This window comes from Mustela putorius, unplaced genomic scaffold (assembly GCF_011764305.1).
Source record: "Mustela putorius furo isolate JIRA1106 unplaced genomic scaffold, ASM1176430v1.1 tig00000083_pilon_pilon_pilon, whole genome shotgun sequence".
Taxonomy (NCBI): domain Eukaryota; kingdom Metazoa; phylum Chordata; class Mammalia; order Carnivora; family Mustelidae; genus Mustela; species Mustela putorius.
In genome coordinates, this window is record NW_025421273.1 from 43,683,675 (window position 1) to 43,697,770 (window position 14,096).

At 39.3% G+C, this 14,096-nt stretch overlaps 1 protein-coding gene across 1 annotated transcript in view; it reads left to right on the plus strand.

Annotated features, from left to right (window-relative positions):
* The first annotated feature begins 205 nt into the window (after positions 1-205).
* The window catches only part of UBE2K (ubiquitin conjugating enzyme E2 K), an 80,352-nt gene continuing 66,461 nt past the window's right edge, over positions 206-14,096 (plus strand). Inside the window, exon 1 of the mRNA XM_004764020.3 lies at positions 206-527. Within this exon, the coding sequence (XP_004764077.1) occupies positions 258-527 (270 nt within the window). The 5' untranslated portion in view covers positions 206-257. The remainder of the gene's footprint in view (positions 528-14,096) is intronic.

The window sequence follows — 14,096 nt, forward strand, 5'->3', positions numbered from 1 at the left end:
AGGCCATGGTTGGAAGCCCCGACCACACCACAGTGATTTGAAGAGAGGCGGAGGCACAAGAGAGGAGCCGGGAGGCCCCAGCAGGGTTGGCCAGCGCGGAAGCCGCACCCTCCTGGCCCCAGACGCCGGCAGGGCGGAGCCGCGCGGCCGCAGCTCGGGCTGAGACGCGCGGCGCGGCGCGGCGCGGGCTCGCGTTTGAGGCGTATGGGGCTACAACGGGAGCGGCTGCGCCGCCCGGCCGGGTCACCGTCTTGCGCATGCGCGGACCCGGCGCCATTTTGGTGGCCGGGCGCGGAGGTGATTCCACACTGAGGAGAGCGCGGCGGCCGGGGTGGCAGTGGCAGCATTCGTGTGCTCGGGTGTGGATCGCCGAGGGAGGAGGCGGTGGTGGAAGAGGTGGCGGCGGTGGCGGTGGTCGTAGCGGTGGCGGAGGAGGCGGGTACGAATCAGCTGCGGGCGGAGACATGGCCAACATCGCGGTGCAGCGAATCAAGCGGGAGTTCAAGGAGGTGCTGAAGAGCGAGGAGGTCAGAAATGAACTCCCGGACATCCCCCACCCCAGCCCAGGGCGGGAGGGTTCTTCCAGCGGCGACCCCCGTATCCCCGGTAACCCCTGGGTGGCCCTCCTTGCGGTCGCCCTTCTGCCTGTGGGAGAGCAGCAGTCTCCCCCTGCTTCCGTCGCCTTCTCCTCCCCTCCCTGGGCCCTGGGATGGACCGCCTCGCGGGCGGGTGGTCTGGAGAGGAACACGGTTTTGGGGGGCAGATGGGGAGGGGGGCATTTCTTGGGGGAGGGTGTGAGCTCTAGAGAGAGCCCCGAGACAGTGGCAACAGCTGGAAGTCTGGCTGTAGGGTGTGGAGGGAGCAGGCCGAGCCTGAGAAAACCCGGGAAGTGGGTTGGGGGAAGGGGAAAGGTGGTAACTGGATCCGGAGAGCTGCGCTGCTCAAAGGCCCACACTTTTAAGGGTATTCTACATTATGGCCTGTTTGGCCTCCACCGTCCTTTCCTTTGGGAAGGATCGGTGAAAGGCGTTAGGTTTTGATAAAAGAAGGACGTTCAGAGTTACTCTCTCCTTAGTTCGGTGTTGGGAGAGAAGAGGAGACATAATAGGATACTCTTTTATTTGAGTGGGAGATAAGGGAATTTTCATCTGAGGTAGAAAATTGATTCCAGATTAGATAATTACCTCATTTCCCCCGTCCCCAACTCCCCAATTTCTAGGCCTCTTTTCTGTTGACATCAGAAGCTTTTTGATTGGGTGAAGGCAAGTTGTTTGGTGTATTAAAGGCACTTAAATATTATTCGTTAGGAAAAAATAATGGAGAGTATGAGTAGCTTATTTCAAAATATTGTTTACAAGTTATAGATCAGAGAGTCTCTCCTAAGACAGTGCCTCTGTGACTTGTATTGTGCCATGAAACTTCATTATGATGTCCCTCATAGTTAACTTGATTCTTACTTTTGAAAAACAGCCCTATTAAAAACATGGGATTTCACCAGATCGATACATTATTATACCTCCTTATTTAGTAGGTTTGTTCCAGTGTATCTTACCTGAAATTATTAGAAATATATTTTTTTGTTTCAAGCTGCTCTTGAGTCTTGCAGAATTTACTCTGATGTTGGTCATATTTATTTATATAATTTAGTCAAAATAGCCTTGTGATTTGACTCAAAACCATGCAAGTATAAGTACAATTTTTCATACCCAAATCAACAAGAATGCAAAGTTTTTTTCCTCCTTGGATTTAACAAAGAGATGAAAAAGTAATACTGAAATACTTAGTATTTTCAAGATGTCACATATTTTAATAATGCATCATTACTATTTGTATTTTTCTCTTAATGTTGGAACTTTGATAAATGATTTGTGTAATTTAGCATTCTGAGTGTGTGATAAGTAATAGATATAAGTGAGCTTTATTTCTGATACTGACTCTACAGTGATTATTTTTCCAATTCGACATGTTGAATATAATTCTTTAAAATTAACCTAAAAATAACAATTACCAGTAGATTTATTGAATGTAGTAGTCTATAAGAAATGATCTGAGCATGTGTATGAACTCTGACCTCTGTATTTGTTCTAGTGCCAAAACTCTGAATGGAAGGATGACTTTGTATTTTTGTGGTACAGTGCAGAAATAGGGTCATAAATGTCTGTACTGATATAAGTCAAACAATGAGTCTTACTTTTTATTTGCAAGAAAATATATTTGAGTATAGTTGACATATATATTCCTAATGAAAGATTCCGTTAATACAGTTGCCAATAGCCTAAAACATTTCTTCTATAATAAAGTTGCACAAACCTGAGACTTAATATAAGACTTCTTTCACATGCTTTTATTTTCTAATACTTAAAAATGGTAAGTTACTGCTCTCGTGATCCATATGATCTCTTTGCTTTGTATATGAGGTGACTTTCACGTATTTCATTTAAAGCTTAAAAGAAATCTAGTATTGCCCTAGTGTGCATATTGTTAAAGCAATACTGCTCTTTATATGTAAGGGATACTGAAGCCTTGCTTCAAGTAAGCATTATAGTATTTCAGAGGAAGAGAATAGGAAATGCAAAAAAATTATTTTTTTTAAGAAGAGTACTTTATAAATCTGGAAGGAGACTTCTTCCAGAAAATAAGTTGCAAAGTATACTTAGAAAAGGGTCAGATAATTCAATCTTGTACTATAACCAGTAAATGACTTTATTTTCACCAATATTTTATTTCATCGATAATTTAGTAGGCCCAGTTCTATAAGTGGGTTATGTTGATTACTTTCAGCTCACTGAAGGACTTGTAGTACAGTCCATGTGTTTCCTTTTTAAGTGTGGAAATGTCGTATTTTGAGTGTCTGGTCATGTAACCAAGTATTTCATCACTTCATCTATGTAACTCTCCATGTTTACCGAAGTTTCATATGCTCTTATTTACTGGTTGATTCAAGTACTTTTTTTTTTTTTTTTTTTTTTTGGCATTTTAAGTTGTCTTATAAAGATAGCTGACATTTGCTGAATTCTGACCATAAGAAGTTATAAGTGGCCATTCTTAAAGTGTGTTAATTAAAATATAGTCTCCAAGATAAATCCAATGTGAAAAGCAAGGTGCAGAATAGTGTGGAGGCGGCCAGCATTTGTGTTGGAAGAAGGGAGAAATATGTGTATTTGTCTCAATGAGAAATTGGTAAAATTGATTATTTCTGTATAAGCGAATGTGTCTGAGGTAATAGGCATCAAAGGATCCCTTTTGAGTTTTGAGTCATACAAACCTAGGCCTTTTTTCCTTGAGGCTGTTTGGAAATCCATCCTTTATGTGTCAGACATTAATTTTAAATATGTGTGAATTTTAAATAATATTTCAAATTGCCAGGAATGGAAAATTGGTTAAAATACATGTTATAGTTATTTTATGAGTGCAATTACTAAGTGAAATGTAGATTTTGAGGCTATAATAAAACTATAATATGTATTCACAGATTTATTATTATTGCTGTTAAAAACTAACCACCATTTGTAGAGTGGCTGTCAGTACCATTTGTTTATGCATTATTGCTAATTTCCAAGAACAATTCTTTGAATTAGATTTCCTATATCTTAGATGAGGAAATTGAGATTCAGAGAAGTTAAATTATTTGTCTACAAACATAGCTTTAGGATTTGGGTCTAGGTCCCCTTGTGTTTATATTGTACCACACTGTCATTACTTTCCAAGGATAGGCATTCTTTAATTATTTAAAAATAACTGAGACTGGTTTGTATTATGGGTTACAGGATTTAAACATAACCTAATTTAATAGTTTAAACATTAAAATAAGGGATGCCTGGGTGGCTCAGTCGGTTAAGCATCTGCCTTTAGCTCGGGTCATGATTCCAGGGTCCTGGGATTGAGTTCCCCATGGGGCTTCTTGCTAAGTGAGAGGCCTGCTTCTCCCCTTGCCTGCTGCTCCCTCTGCTTGTGCTCTTTCTCTCTCTCCCTCTGGCAAATAAATAAAACCTTAAAATAAAAAATTAAAATAAGTGTTACCTGTAAGTTACTTAAAGATTTAGCTGCGAGTCAATATGCAAAATACTTCAAAAAATTTTTATTTTAAAGCACCCAAGCTGGGGGATGGGCAAAAGAGTGAGAGAGAGAATCTCAAGCATATACCCCACTGAACTCAGAGCCCACATAAGGCTCTTTCTCAAGACCCTGAGGTCAAGACTTGAGCTGAAACTAAGAGTCGGACGGACACCTAAAAGACTGAACCACCCAGACGCCTCTGCAAAATACTTTTAAATTTGAAGCTCAATGAAGTAAAATGCCCTGAAGTCAGTGTACATACTCTTGTGTGTTTGTGGTATGTTATCTGTAGTTTTTCATATTGTAATTGTACTTCGCTGACATTTTCTAAGATTTCAGTAGGGAATACTTAAATTTATGGCATTATAAATTGATTTCATGAAAACTACTTTTGTAGTTTTCTTTTAAGTGCTTAAGTGGATTTTGTATTTATTGTCATTTTGAATTTAATGTATTTGATCTAGTTTGATCTATAGAACTGGTTGGCAAATCTTTAGAAGTAAAATGTTGATTTCTGTAGACCATAGTTTCTCAACCTTAGCACTGTTGACATTTTAGGCAGATAATGAATTCTTTGCTGTGAGTGGCTCTTCTCTGCATTGTAGGATGTTTACTAGTATCCCTGGCTTCTATCACTAGTTGCCAGTAGCACAGCCAACCCTCCTCCCTACCTCCTTGCTCTGTCTCCCTCCCTGCCAGTTGTATCAACTAAAAATGTCTCCAGACTTTGCCAAATGTTGAGAACCACTGCTATCAACAAAACTCTTTAGAACATTTCATACTATTAAATTTGTAAGATGTGTAATATATTTTATCTAAAAGATGACAGTAAAGGTACAAAAAAGTTTATAGCATGGCTACTACTACTACTAGTTTTGAGTGATGGTTTTAGGATTTTATACTTGTTTTCCCTTTGTAAATGATTATTTTTTTCTTTTAAACTTTTTCCTTTTTGATTAAAAGAAAGAGGTGAAATTCCCTGCTGGAAATTAATATAACCACAGTTTGAACAATTTTTTTAAGAGTAGAAAAGCAGTTTTTACAGTTATATAAGTTACAGCTCTCTGTAACTTATTTAAATAATGTGCCTTATGGGGTTCTGGGTGTGGGCTGAGTGAAGAAAGCTTTTGATGGGGTAAAAAAAATAATTGCAACCTGTCCAAGTAATACTGTTTGGGGTGCATTTCTTTTTTTATTTTACTATTATAAAGACTTTGATCTCTGTCCATCAGGCATAGATTTAGATGCATCTGGAATTCCCTATATCACCCCTTTGTGACCCTCAAAACTAGTAGTAGCCATGCTGTGAACGTTTTTTGTACCTTTACTGTCCATCTTTTAGATAAATATACATGTATATATTTATTAATATGTTAGTGGTGTCTTAGAAAATGTTAAAATGCGTTGAGTAGGGGTGCCTGGGTGGCTCAGTGGGTTAAAGCCTCTGCCTTTGGCTCAGGTCATGATCCCAGGGTCCTGGGATCGAGCCCCACATCTGGCTCTCTGCTCCACGGGGAGCCTGCCCCCCCCAGCCTGCCTCTCTGCCTACTTGTGATCTCTGTCTGTCAAATAAATAAATAAAATCTTTTTAAAAAAATGCATTGAGTATTCGAGTTGAAAGAGACCTTAGATCTAGGCCAAATTCCTCATCTATAAGATCAGGAAGCTGAGGCCTGAAGAGATTGATTGTTTTTTAGTGATACAGATCTGGTGAATGAACCCAAGCTTTTTGCATAGCAGTCCATTCTAACCATTATATATGGTTGCTCTATGGGACTATTTTTTTTTTCATAAATAATAATGTAAATGCTGAATGCTAATAAAACAAAGTATGATTGGCAGTTTAATATTGCCTTGTATTTAAGTATATTTTGCCTTTTTTTCTTGGTGTTAAAAACTAAATTTGGCAGAAGGCAGAGATATTTCACTCCTTAAGCATGATACAGTAAATTTAGCTTCGTGATTAAGAGCGTGGGCTTTGGAATTAGATTTGCTTTGGGTCCTGGCTTTTCTATTTAATATCTGCAGCTTTGATTCTCTTAGAGTTTTCTTATTTGTAAGAATGTAGGAAGATTAAGAGTCTTTACAGTGCTTAGAGCAGTTCTTGGGACATCCAATGGATAGCTGTTAAGATGTCAAAATTAGGGCGCCTGGGTGGCTCAGTGGGTTAAGCCGCTGCCTTCGGCTCAGGTCATGATCTCAGGGTCCTGGGATCGAGGCCCGCATCGGGCTCTCTGCTCAGCAGGGAGCCTGCTTCCTCCTCTCTCTCTGCCTGCCTCTCTGCCTGCTTGTGATCTCTCTCTGTCAAATAAATAAATAAAATCTTTAAAAAAAAAAAAAAGATGTCAAAATTAGCTATATGTTCATATTTTACTTATTGGTTTGGATCATAAAGGGTTCCTTCAGTGTAGTGATAGTGTTGTGTGAATTTGCCTGAAAGAAAGGATTTAAATGAAGAGGCTTTAGTACTTATGATAGAGTTACTTTGTCATCTCTGTGCAAACAACCTGTGGCCAAGGGGAATGCAAAAGAAAAATCTGGGCCTTGTTCTCATGGTGTTTGTTAATCCTTCTTTAGGAGACAGTTAAGAGTACCTGGGTGGCTCAGTCGGTTAAGCAGCTGTCTTTGGCTAAGGTCATGTGAGATGAGCCCCACATGGGGCTCCTTGCTCAGCATGGAGCCTGCTTCTCTCTCTACCTGCCACTTCCCCGCTTGAGCTCTCTCTCTCTCTCTCTCAATCACTCTGTCAATTAAATTAAAAAAAATTTTTTTTATTAAAGGAGACAGTGATAAATTGGGGAAGAGTTTGTGTTAAAATGTGACCTTTTTAAGTGAAAAGGTACTTTATTTAGAAGCATTTCAGATAATATAGCTTTACATGATGATTTGGGATTTCTTGATGTGACTCTGGTTGCCTTGAACTGCACCAAGAAATCTAGATTCTAATCCTATAATATATGTTATCTTGAATCTCTTGGTAAAACTCTTGTTTTTTATTTTTTTAAAGATTTCTTTGAGAGTGAGAGTGTGCACACAGGGGTACAAGTTGAGGAAGGGGCAAGGGAGAGGGAGAAACAGATTCCCTGCTAAGCAGGGAGCCCGATGGGGCTTCATCCCAGGACCCTGAGATCATGACCTGAGTGGAAGCAAACACTTAATTGACTGAGCTGCCCAGGCACCCCTAAAATTCCCATTTGAAAATTGATTTTTGGAAAATAGAAAGTGGTGGTCACATCCATCTGACATCCCTTGTTCTCTTATGTAATTTTGCAAAGGAGAGAACTTCATTTCTCAAAACCTTTGTCCTTTTTCTCCCTTCAGTTCTTTGCTTTTACTGCAAATTTAAAGTAATAAATACTTCAGTTGAATGCCTGCTAATATATAAACATATATATATAAACATATATATTTTATATGTTTGGCAGCCTTATGAGATTGATGTTATTCTTATTTTACAGATTAGAAAATTGCAGCTTTGAAGAAAGTACCTAATTTTCTCAGTATCAGGCAACTTGTTGGTGGAACAGGAGTTGGAAACTAGGTCTCTGACTCCCAAATATTTACTAATTATGGTGGAAAGAATAATGTGCGATCATGTCTGCTGCTTGCTACCTGTCCATTATTTTTAAAGATGCTTTTTAAAAAAAATTTGTATTTTAACAGGGCTCTATTTTTTTTTTTTTTTTTTTTTTAATATTTTACTTGGGGCTCCTGGGTGGCTCAGTGTGTTAAGCCTCTGCCTTCGGCTCAGGTCATGATCTCAACATCTCGGGATCAGGTTCCGCATTGGGCTCTCTGCTCAGCGGAGAGCCTGCTTCCCCCCTCTTTCTGCCTGCCTCTCTGCCTACTTGTGATTTCTCTGTGTGTCAAATAAATAAATAAAATCTTAAAAAATATATATTACTTAAAATATTAAATATTTAAATTGACCGTGATCATGACCTGAGCTGAAGGCAGACACTTAACGACTGAGCCACCCAGGCGCCCCTTTAAAGCTGCTTTTTAAGATTATGGACTATCTTACACTTTGAAGTTTAGAAAACAGTAGTGGATACTTTTATGTTCGTGGTATAGATTTAGCAGATCTTAACTCTCTCATACTTGGTTAACTTACCCTTTCCCTCAAGCAATAAAACAACATGTAGATGAAGTTCACTTTGTAACCTTTTCCCTTTTCCATTCTCTTTCTTAGAAGTAACCACTGTGCTGAAGAGGCCTATATCCTTTCCATTCATACTTTTGTTTTTACTATTGAAACCATAAGGTTTTTGTTTTTTTTTTTTTTTTAAAGACTTGACAGCGAGAGAGGGAACACAAGCTAAGGGAGTGAGAGAGGGAGAAGCAGGTTCCCCGAAAGGAGGGCGCCTGATTCGAGGCTTGATCCCAGGACCCTGGGATCATGACCTGGGCCAAAGGCAGACGTTCGACGACTGAGCCACCCAGGTGCCCTGAAATCATAAGCTTTTTTAAATGTCAAAGCACTTTTTAGTGTTTTTAAAAGTTTAAAAATTTTTTTCCAGATGATTGTAATATTCTACATTTCCTGCAACTTCTCTTCTTTTTATTATTTTTTATAAGATTTTATTTATTTACTTATTTGTCAGAGAGAGAGAGAGAGATCGCACAATCAGGCAGAGTGGCGGGCAGAGGCAGAGAGAGAATTAGGCTCCCCGTTCAGCAAGGATCCCAATGTGGGACTCCATCACAGGATCCTGGGATCATGACCTGAGCCGAAGGCAGTGGCTTAACCAACTGAGCCACCCAGGCATCCCTCTTCTTCTTTTCTTTTTGAAGATTTTATTTACTCATTTGAGAGACAGGGGACAGAGTAAGCACAAGCAGGGGTAGGGGCAGAGGGTGAAGTAGAAGATTAAGAAGTAGAAGTAGAAGAGAAGTAGATTTCCCTCTAGGAGCCTGACATGGGGCTGAATCCCAGGGCCTGAAGATCATGACCAGAGCTGAAGGCAGATGCTTAACCATCTGAGCCACCCAGGTGCCCCTTGTGCAACTTTTCTTTTATGTGTTACTTTTTTTTTTTTTTTAAAGAATTTATCCATGATAGTGCATATTGCTTTAGTTCCTTAAATTACATAGTATTTCACATCAGTTTTGTTGTTGTTTATTCATTCTCTGTGGACAGCATGTAGTTTCAGCTTTTAGCTGGTGTACAAAAAAAAAAAGCATTGTACATTACATGTTTTCTTGGACACGTGAGAGTTTTTTCTAGGAAGTAGTATTGTAAGATCTGAGTGTATTTGCATCTTCTGTGTTATTGGATATGGCTTCAACTTACAATGATGCTATCAATTTGCACTCCTCTAGCAGTGTGTAAGAGTTCTAGTGACCTGACATTTGTAAGACTTATATTTTTATATTTTTATCAGTCTGATGGATGTGAATGGTAACTTATTTTAATTTTAATTTCCCTTCCCAGTAGAAATATTAAGCATATTTTTGTGTTGATTGGCCATTAGGCTTTGCTTTGCAAACTCAGTGTTCTCATTCCTTACCCATTAAAAAAAAAAAAAACTGGGACACCTGAGTGGCTCAGTTGGTAGTCTGCCTTCAGCTCAGGGTCATGGGATCGAGTCTCGCATCCATTGCCCTGTGCAGCCCTGCACAGCAGGGAGTCTGCTTCTGCTTCTGCCTCTCCCCCACTACTTGTATGTGCAGTATGCACATGCTCGCGCATATTGTCTCTCTCTCTTCTCTCTCTTGCAAAAATAAGTAAATAAGAATTCAGTCTTCAAAAAAAATTTTGGTGGTTTGTATTTTTCTTATTTATATAATTTTTTAAATATAATTGGTTGGTTAATTCTTTATATAAGTTTGTCTACTTCGGTTGTGTGGCTTAATTTTTAGCTTTTTTTTGGTAATTGTGGTATACTATACATCTAAAACTTAGCATCTTGTATGTTTTTAAGTGACAGTTTCAGTGTACATTTTTGTACAGCCATTACTACTATTCATCCCCAGAACTTACTTCATCTTGTAAAACCGAAATTCTATATCTATTAAATGTTAACTCTACTTCTCTGTTGCCCAGCCTGTGGTTCATTGCTCTACTTTGTGTCTCTGTGAACTACTCTGTTATATTTGTGACTGTTTTCTTTTGCTTAACTTTGTCATATCTTTTGACTGAAGTTTAATTTTTATTATTTATTTATTTTTTTAAATATTTTATTTATTTGACAGATAACAAGTAGGCAGGGTGGGGAGGGGAAGCAGGCTCCCTGCTGAGCAAATAACCCGATGTGGGACTTGATCCCAGGCCCCTGAGACCATGACCTGAGCTGAAGGCAGATGCTTAACCCACTGAGCCACCCAGGCATCCCTGAAGTTTAATTTTTAAGTAGTCACACTTTGAGGGGATTGCTTGGCTGGCTCAGTTGGTAGGGTGTGTGACTAGATCTTGGAGTTGTGAGTTCAAGCCCTGTTTTGGGGGTAGAATTCACTTAGAAAGAAAGAAGTAAGTCACATTTTTCTATTTTTTCCTGTATGGTATGCTTTTTGTATGTTGTTTAGGAAATCTTTTCCTTTAATTACAAAGATGTTTTAAATTTGGTTATAGGAGCAAATGAGGTTATATTCCTTAACTACTGTCCTCAGGCTTCTGTCTCCACCATATCATATGGAAACTACTTCTTCAGGAATTATCATTATCTTCCCACTTGTCAAATGTGGAGTAACTTCTCATCAGTCCATTTTTGTATACCTTTCACTTCATTTCTCAATGCTTGCCTCTTGTGGTTGCTCTGATACTGCTGTTTTGCCTTCATACTGTGTTACGTACTACACTTTATAAGTTGATTTCATCTGTTATTTTCCATTTATCTCTTAAATCTTTGTTTCCTTTTTTGCATTCCTTTTGTTAATCACTCTAGGTTGGGTTTTTACCCAGATGGACTATTAAAAGTAAAATTTTTATTTACTATTATAGTAAAACAGTTTGCTTATATTTTTTTAAACTTACCTCTTTTTTATCCCTAGGTTCTTTTTTAAATAGATTTTATTTATTTATTTATTTATTTATTTATTTAAGAGAGAGCGCGCACAAGCAGGGAGAGTAGCAGGCAGAGGGAGAAGCAGACTGCCCACTGAGCAAGGAACCTGAAGTGGGACTTGATCCCAGGACCCTAAGATCATGACCTGAGCTGAAGGCAGAGGCTTACCCTACTGAGCCACCCAAGTGTCTAAGACAGTTTGCTTATTTACATTTATTTCTCTGCACCCTCTCTTCAGCCCTCCTGGTGCCATGCCACAGGATGGATGGATTTATTTATTTATTTGTTTATTTTATATTTATTAGAGCAGGGGGAGGACAGAGGGAAAGGAAGAAGCAGACTCCCCACTCAGTAGGGAGCTGGATGGATGCAGGGCTCTATCCCGGGATCCTGGGATCGTGGTATAAGCCAGAGCTGGATGCTTTGACTGGGCCACCCAGGTGCCCCCATGCCACATGATTTATGACCTTGTCATTTTCCTTTAGTTTCTCTACTGCCTATTGCATAAAGGCCAACTTGTATACTTTTGTTCTAGCTTGCCTTTCTGGACCTGTTCCTGTCAAGTCTCATCACAGTTGCATGCGTACACATACTTCACTCTCTGACCTTCAGCTGTACTAAACTGTTCGCCATTTAGTTATTCTGTCTGCCTGGAATAAGCCCTTCCTCCTCCTTTGCCTTTGAAATAAACTTATCCTAAAATGCTGCCACTTCTAAACCTTTTGTGGAAAACACAGTTTACCCCTGGTTCCCAGTGTCATTTTGTTAGGATTTTGTTAGAGTAGAAACTGTAGATATATTGGTAATTTTTTTAAAAGATTTTATTTATTTATTTGATAGAGACAGCCTGAGAGGGAACGCAGCAGGGGGAGAGGGAGAAGCAGGCTCCTGCTGAGCAGGGAGCCCAATGGGGAACTGGATCCCAGGACCCGGGGATCATGACCTGAGCGGATGGCAGATGCTTAATGACTGAGCCACCCAGGTGCCCTATACGTTGGTAATTGTACATATGTCTTTCTGTCCTCCTAGATATCATTGAGCTCCATGAGGATGCTTATTCATCTTTTTTCCTTTGTCTTGTATAGTGCCTGGCATTGGTAGGCTTAATAACATTTACAATAAGACAGAAAATCTTTGATAATCATCTACTTTTGTTTTTTTGGAGTTGCTGCAGAAAGTGTGTAAACCTTTGCATAGGTGTTAGGGCTGCCATGTTACTCTGATAATTTTTTTTTTAGCCTTTTTGGGATTACATATTTTTCTAGTTATTACAGATGCAGGGCTAGTTTATGTAGCCTTCTTTGTCAAGTGACTATGGGTACTTTACTTTTAGGTTTCTTTGTTTTGTTTTGTTTTGTTTGTGTGGTTTTATTTGTTTTTGCTTAATTTGAGGGAGAGAGTGGGCAAGAGAGACAGAGAACATGAACAGGGAGGAGGAACAGAGAGAGAAGCAGACTCCCCACTGAGCAGGGGGCCTAATGTATGGCTCTGTCCCAGTACTCTAGGAGCACAACCTGAGCCAAAGGCAGATGCTTAACTGACTGAGCCACCCAGGCACCCAAGGTTTCTTTGCTTTATGTGAACTGTCCTGTTTGGGATTGATGTACTTAAGAGTGTGGGTTGTCTGATACTGTTGTTTTTCAGCAGTGATAATACATTTTACTTCATTTTTCTTAAATCCTTCTGTAGTAGTTCCTTTTTTTTAATAGAATATACTAAAGTTTATGCATCTTTCGAACATCTGGTTATTTCCAGGTTTTGCTGGTACATGTGTGTAAGAATTGTGGATGTTTATCTGAGAGTGGTATTACTAGGCCATTGGGTGTTTGGATGGGATATATGTGTCAGACATTTTATCTGTAGGCGTGGTCATACTTTGATTAAATCCTTAGGTGCTTTATCTCTTATTGCTCTTAGGAACTGTGAGTGTGAGTCATTGAAGGCAAAGACTTATATTTTCAGTTCTCCATTGCTTAGCTCATTGCCAGGTAAGCAGGAAGCTTACCTGGCAATTTGTTTTCCCTAATGAGTTTAAGGGTTTTTTTTTTTTTTTTTTAAGCGCCAGGGAGCTCATTCTCAACCATTATGAAGGTATGACCGCTTATCCTGCTTCTGAGAGTAGGGACTTTATAATATGTTGATAAAGGTGGCCCATAGATGAAGAATGGGTTTCTGTTCAGTGTAAGTGTTGATAATTTGGTCACTTCATGCTTTGGGGTGATGTAATGTCAAAGCCAAACCTGGGAAATAAGATGGTGAGAAGGCAGTCATTTTTTTATTTGTTTTGCAGTTTTCCTTGTTAAAGATCTTAGGGAGCATCTATTTAGTATTATATATAATGTCATCTATATCACTGTGGGTTAACTCTTAATAGTTTAAGTCTACATTTTTCTCCATTTATTTAACAAATATTTATTGAATACCATCTGTGTTGTTAATAAGATAGACATAATCCAGGGGGCCTGGGTGACTCAGTTTGGGCAGCTCAGTTGGTTGAGCCTCTGCCTTCAGCTCAGGTCATGATCCCAAGGTCCTCGGATGGAGCCCCTTCCCCTCCTAGTTGGGCCCCCTGCTCAGCAGGGAGTCTCTTCTCACTCTGCCCCTCCCCCTGCTCATGCTTGGGTGTGTGTGTGCGCGCATGCCAAGTGCTCTCTGTCTCTGAAGTCAGTCAGTCAATCTTTTAAAAAGAAAAAAAAGATACACATAGTCCACGCTGTTATGGAGTAAGTTATGATCTAGTAAGGCCATGAAACATTGAACAATGTCTGTTTGTTTGAATTTAAGTAAGGAGAACTGTGGGGTGGTGTAACCTAATCTCAGGGAAAGAGTTCTTTGGGAATAACCCTTAAACTGATAGTTGGGAGGGTAAATTGGAATTAACTTAGTCATACATCAGGATGATCAATTCTTATATGCATACAGAAAGCACTAGTAATCATTATAGTCACTGTAGAACCATTTAATTGCTTTTCCCTTTTAAATAAATAGCCAGTTTCTGTGAATACAAAAGTAACATGTTTGCTTATTATTGAATTT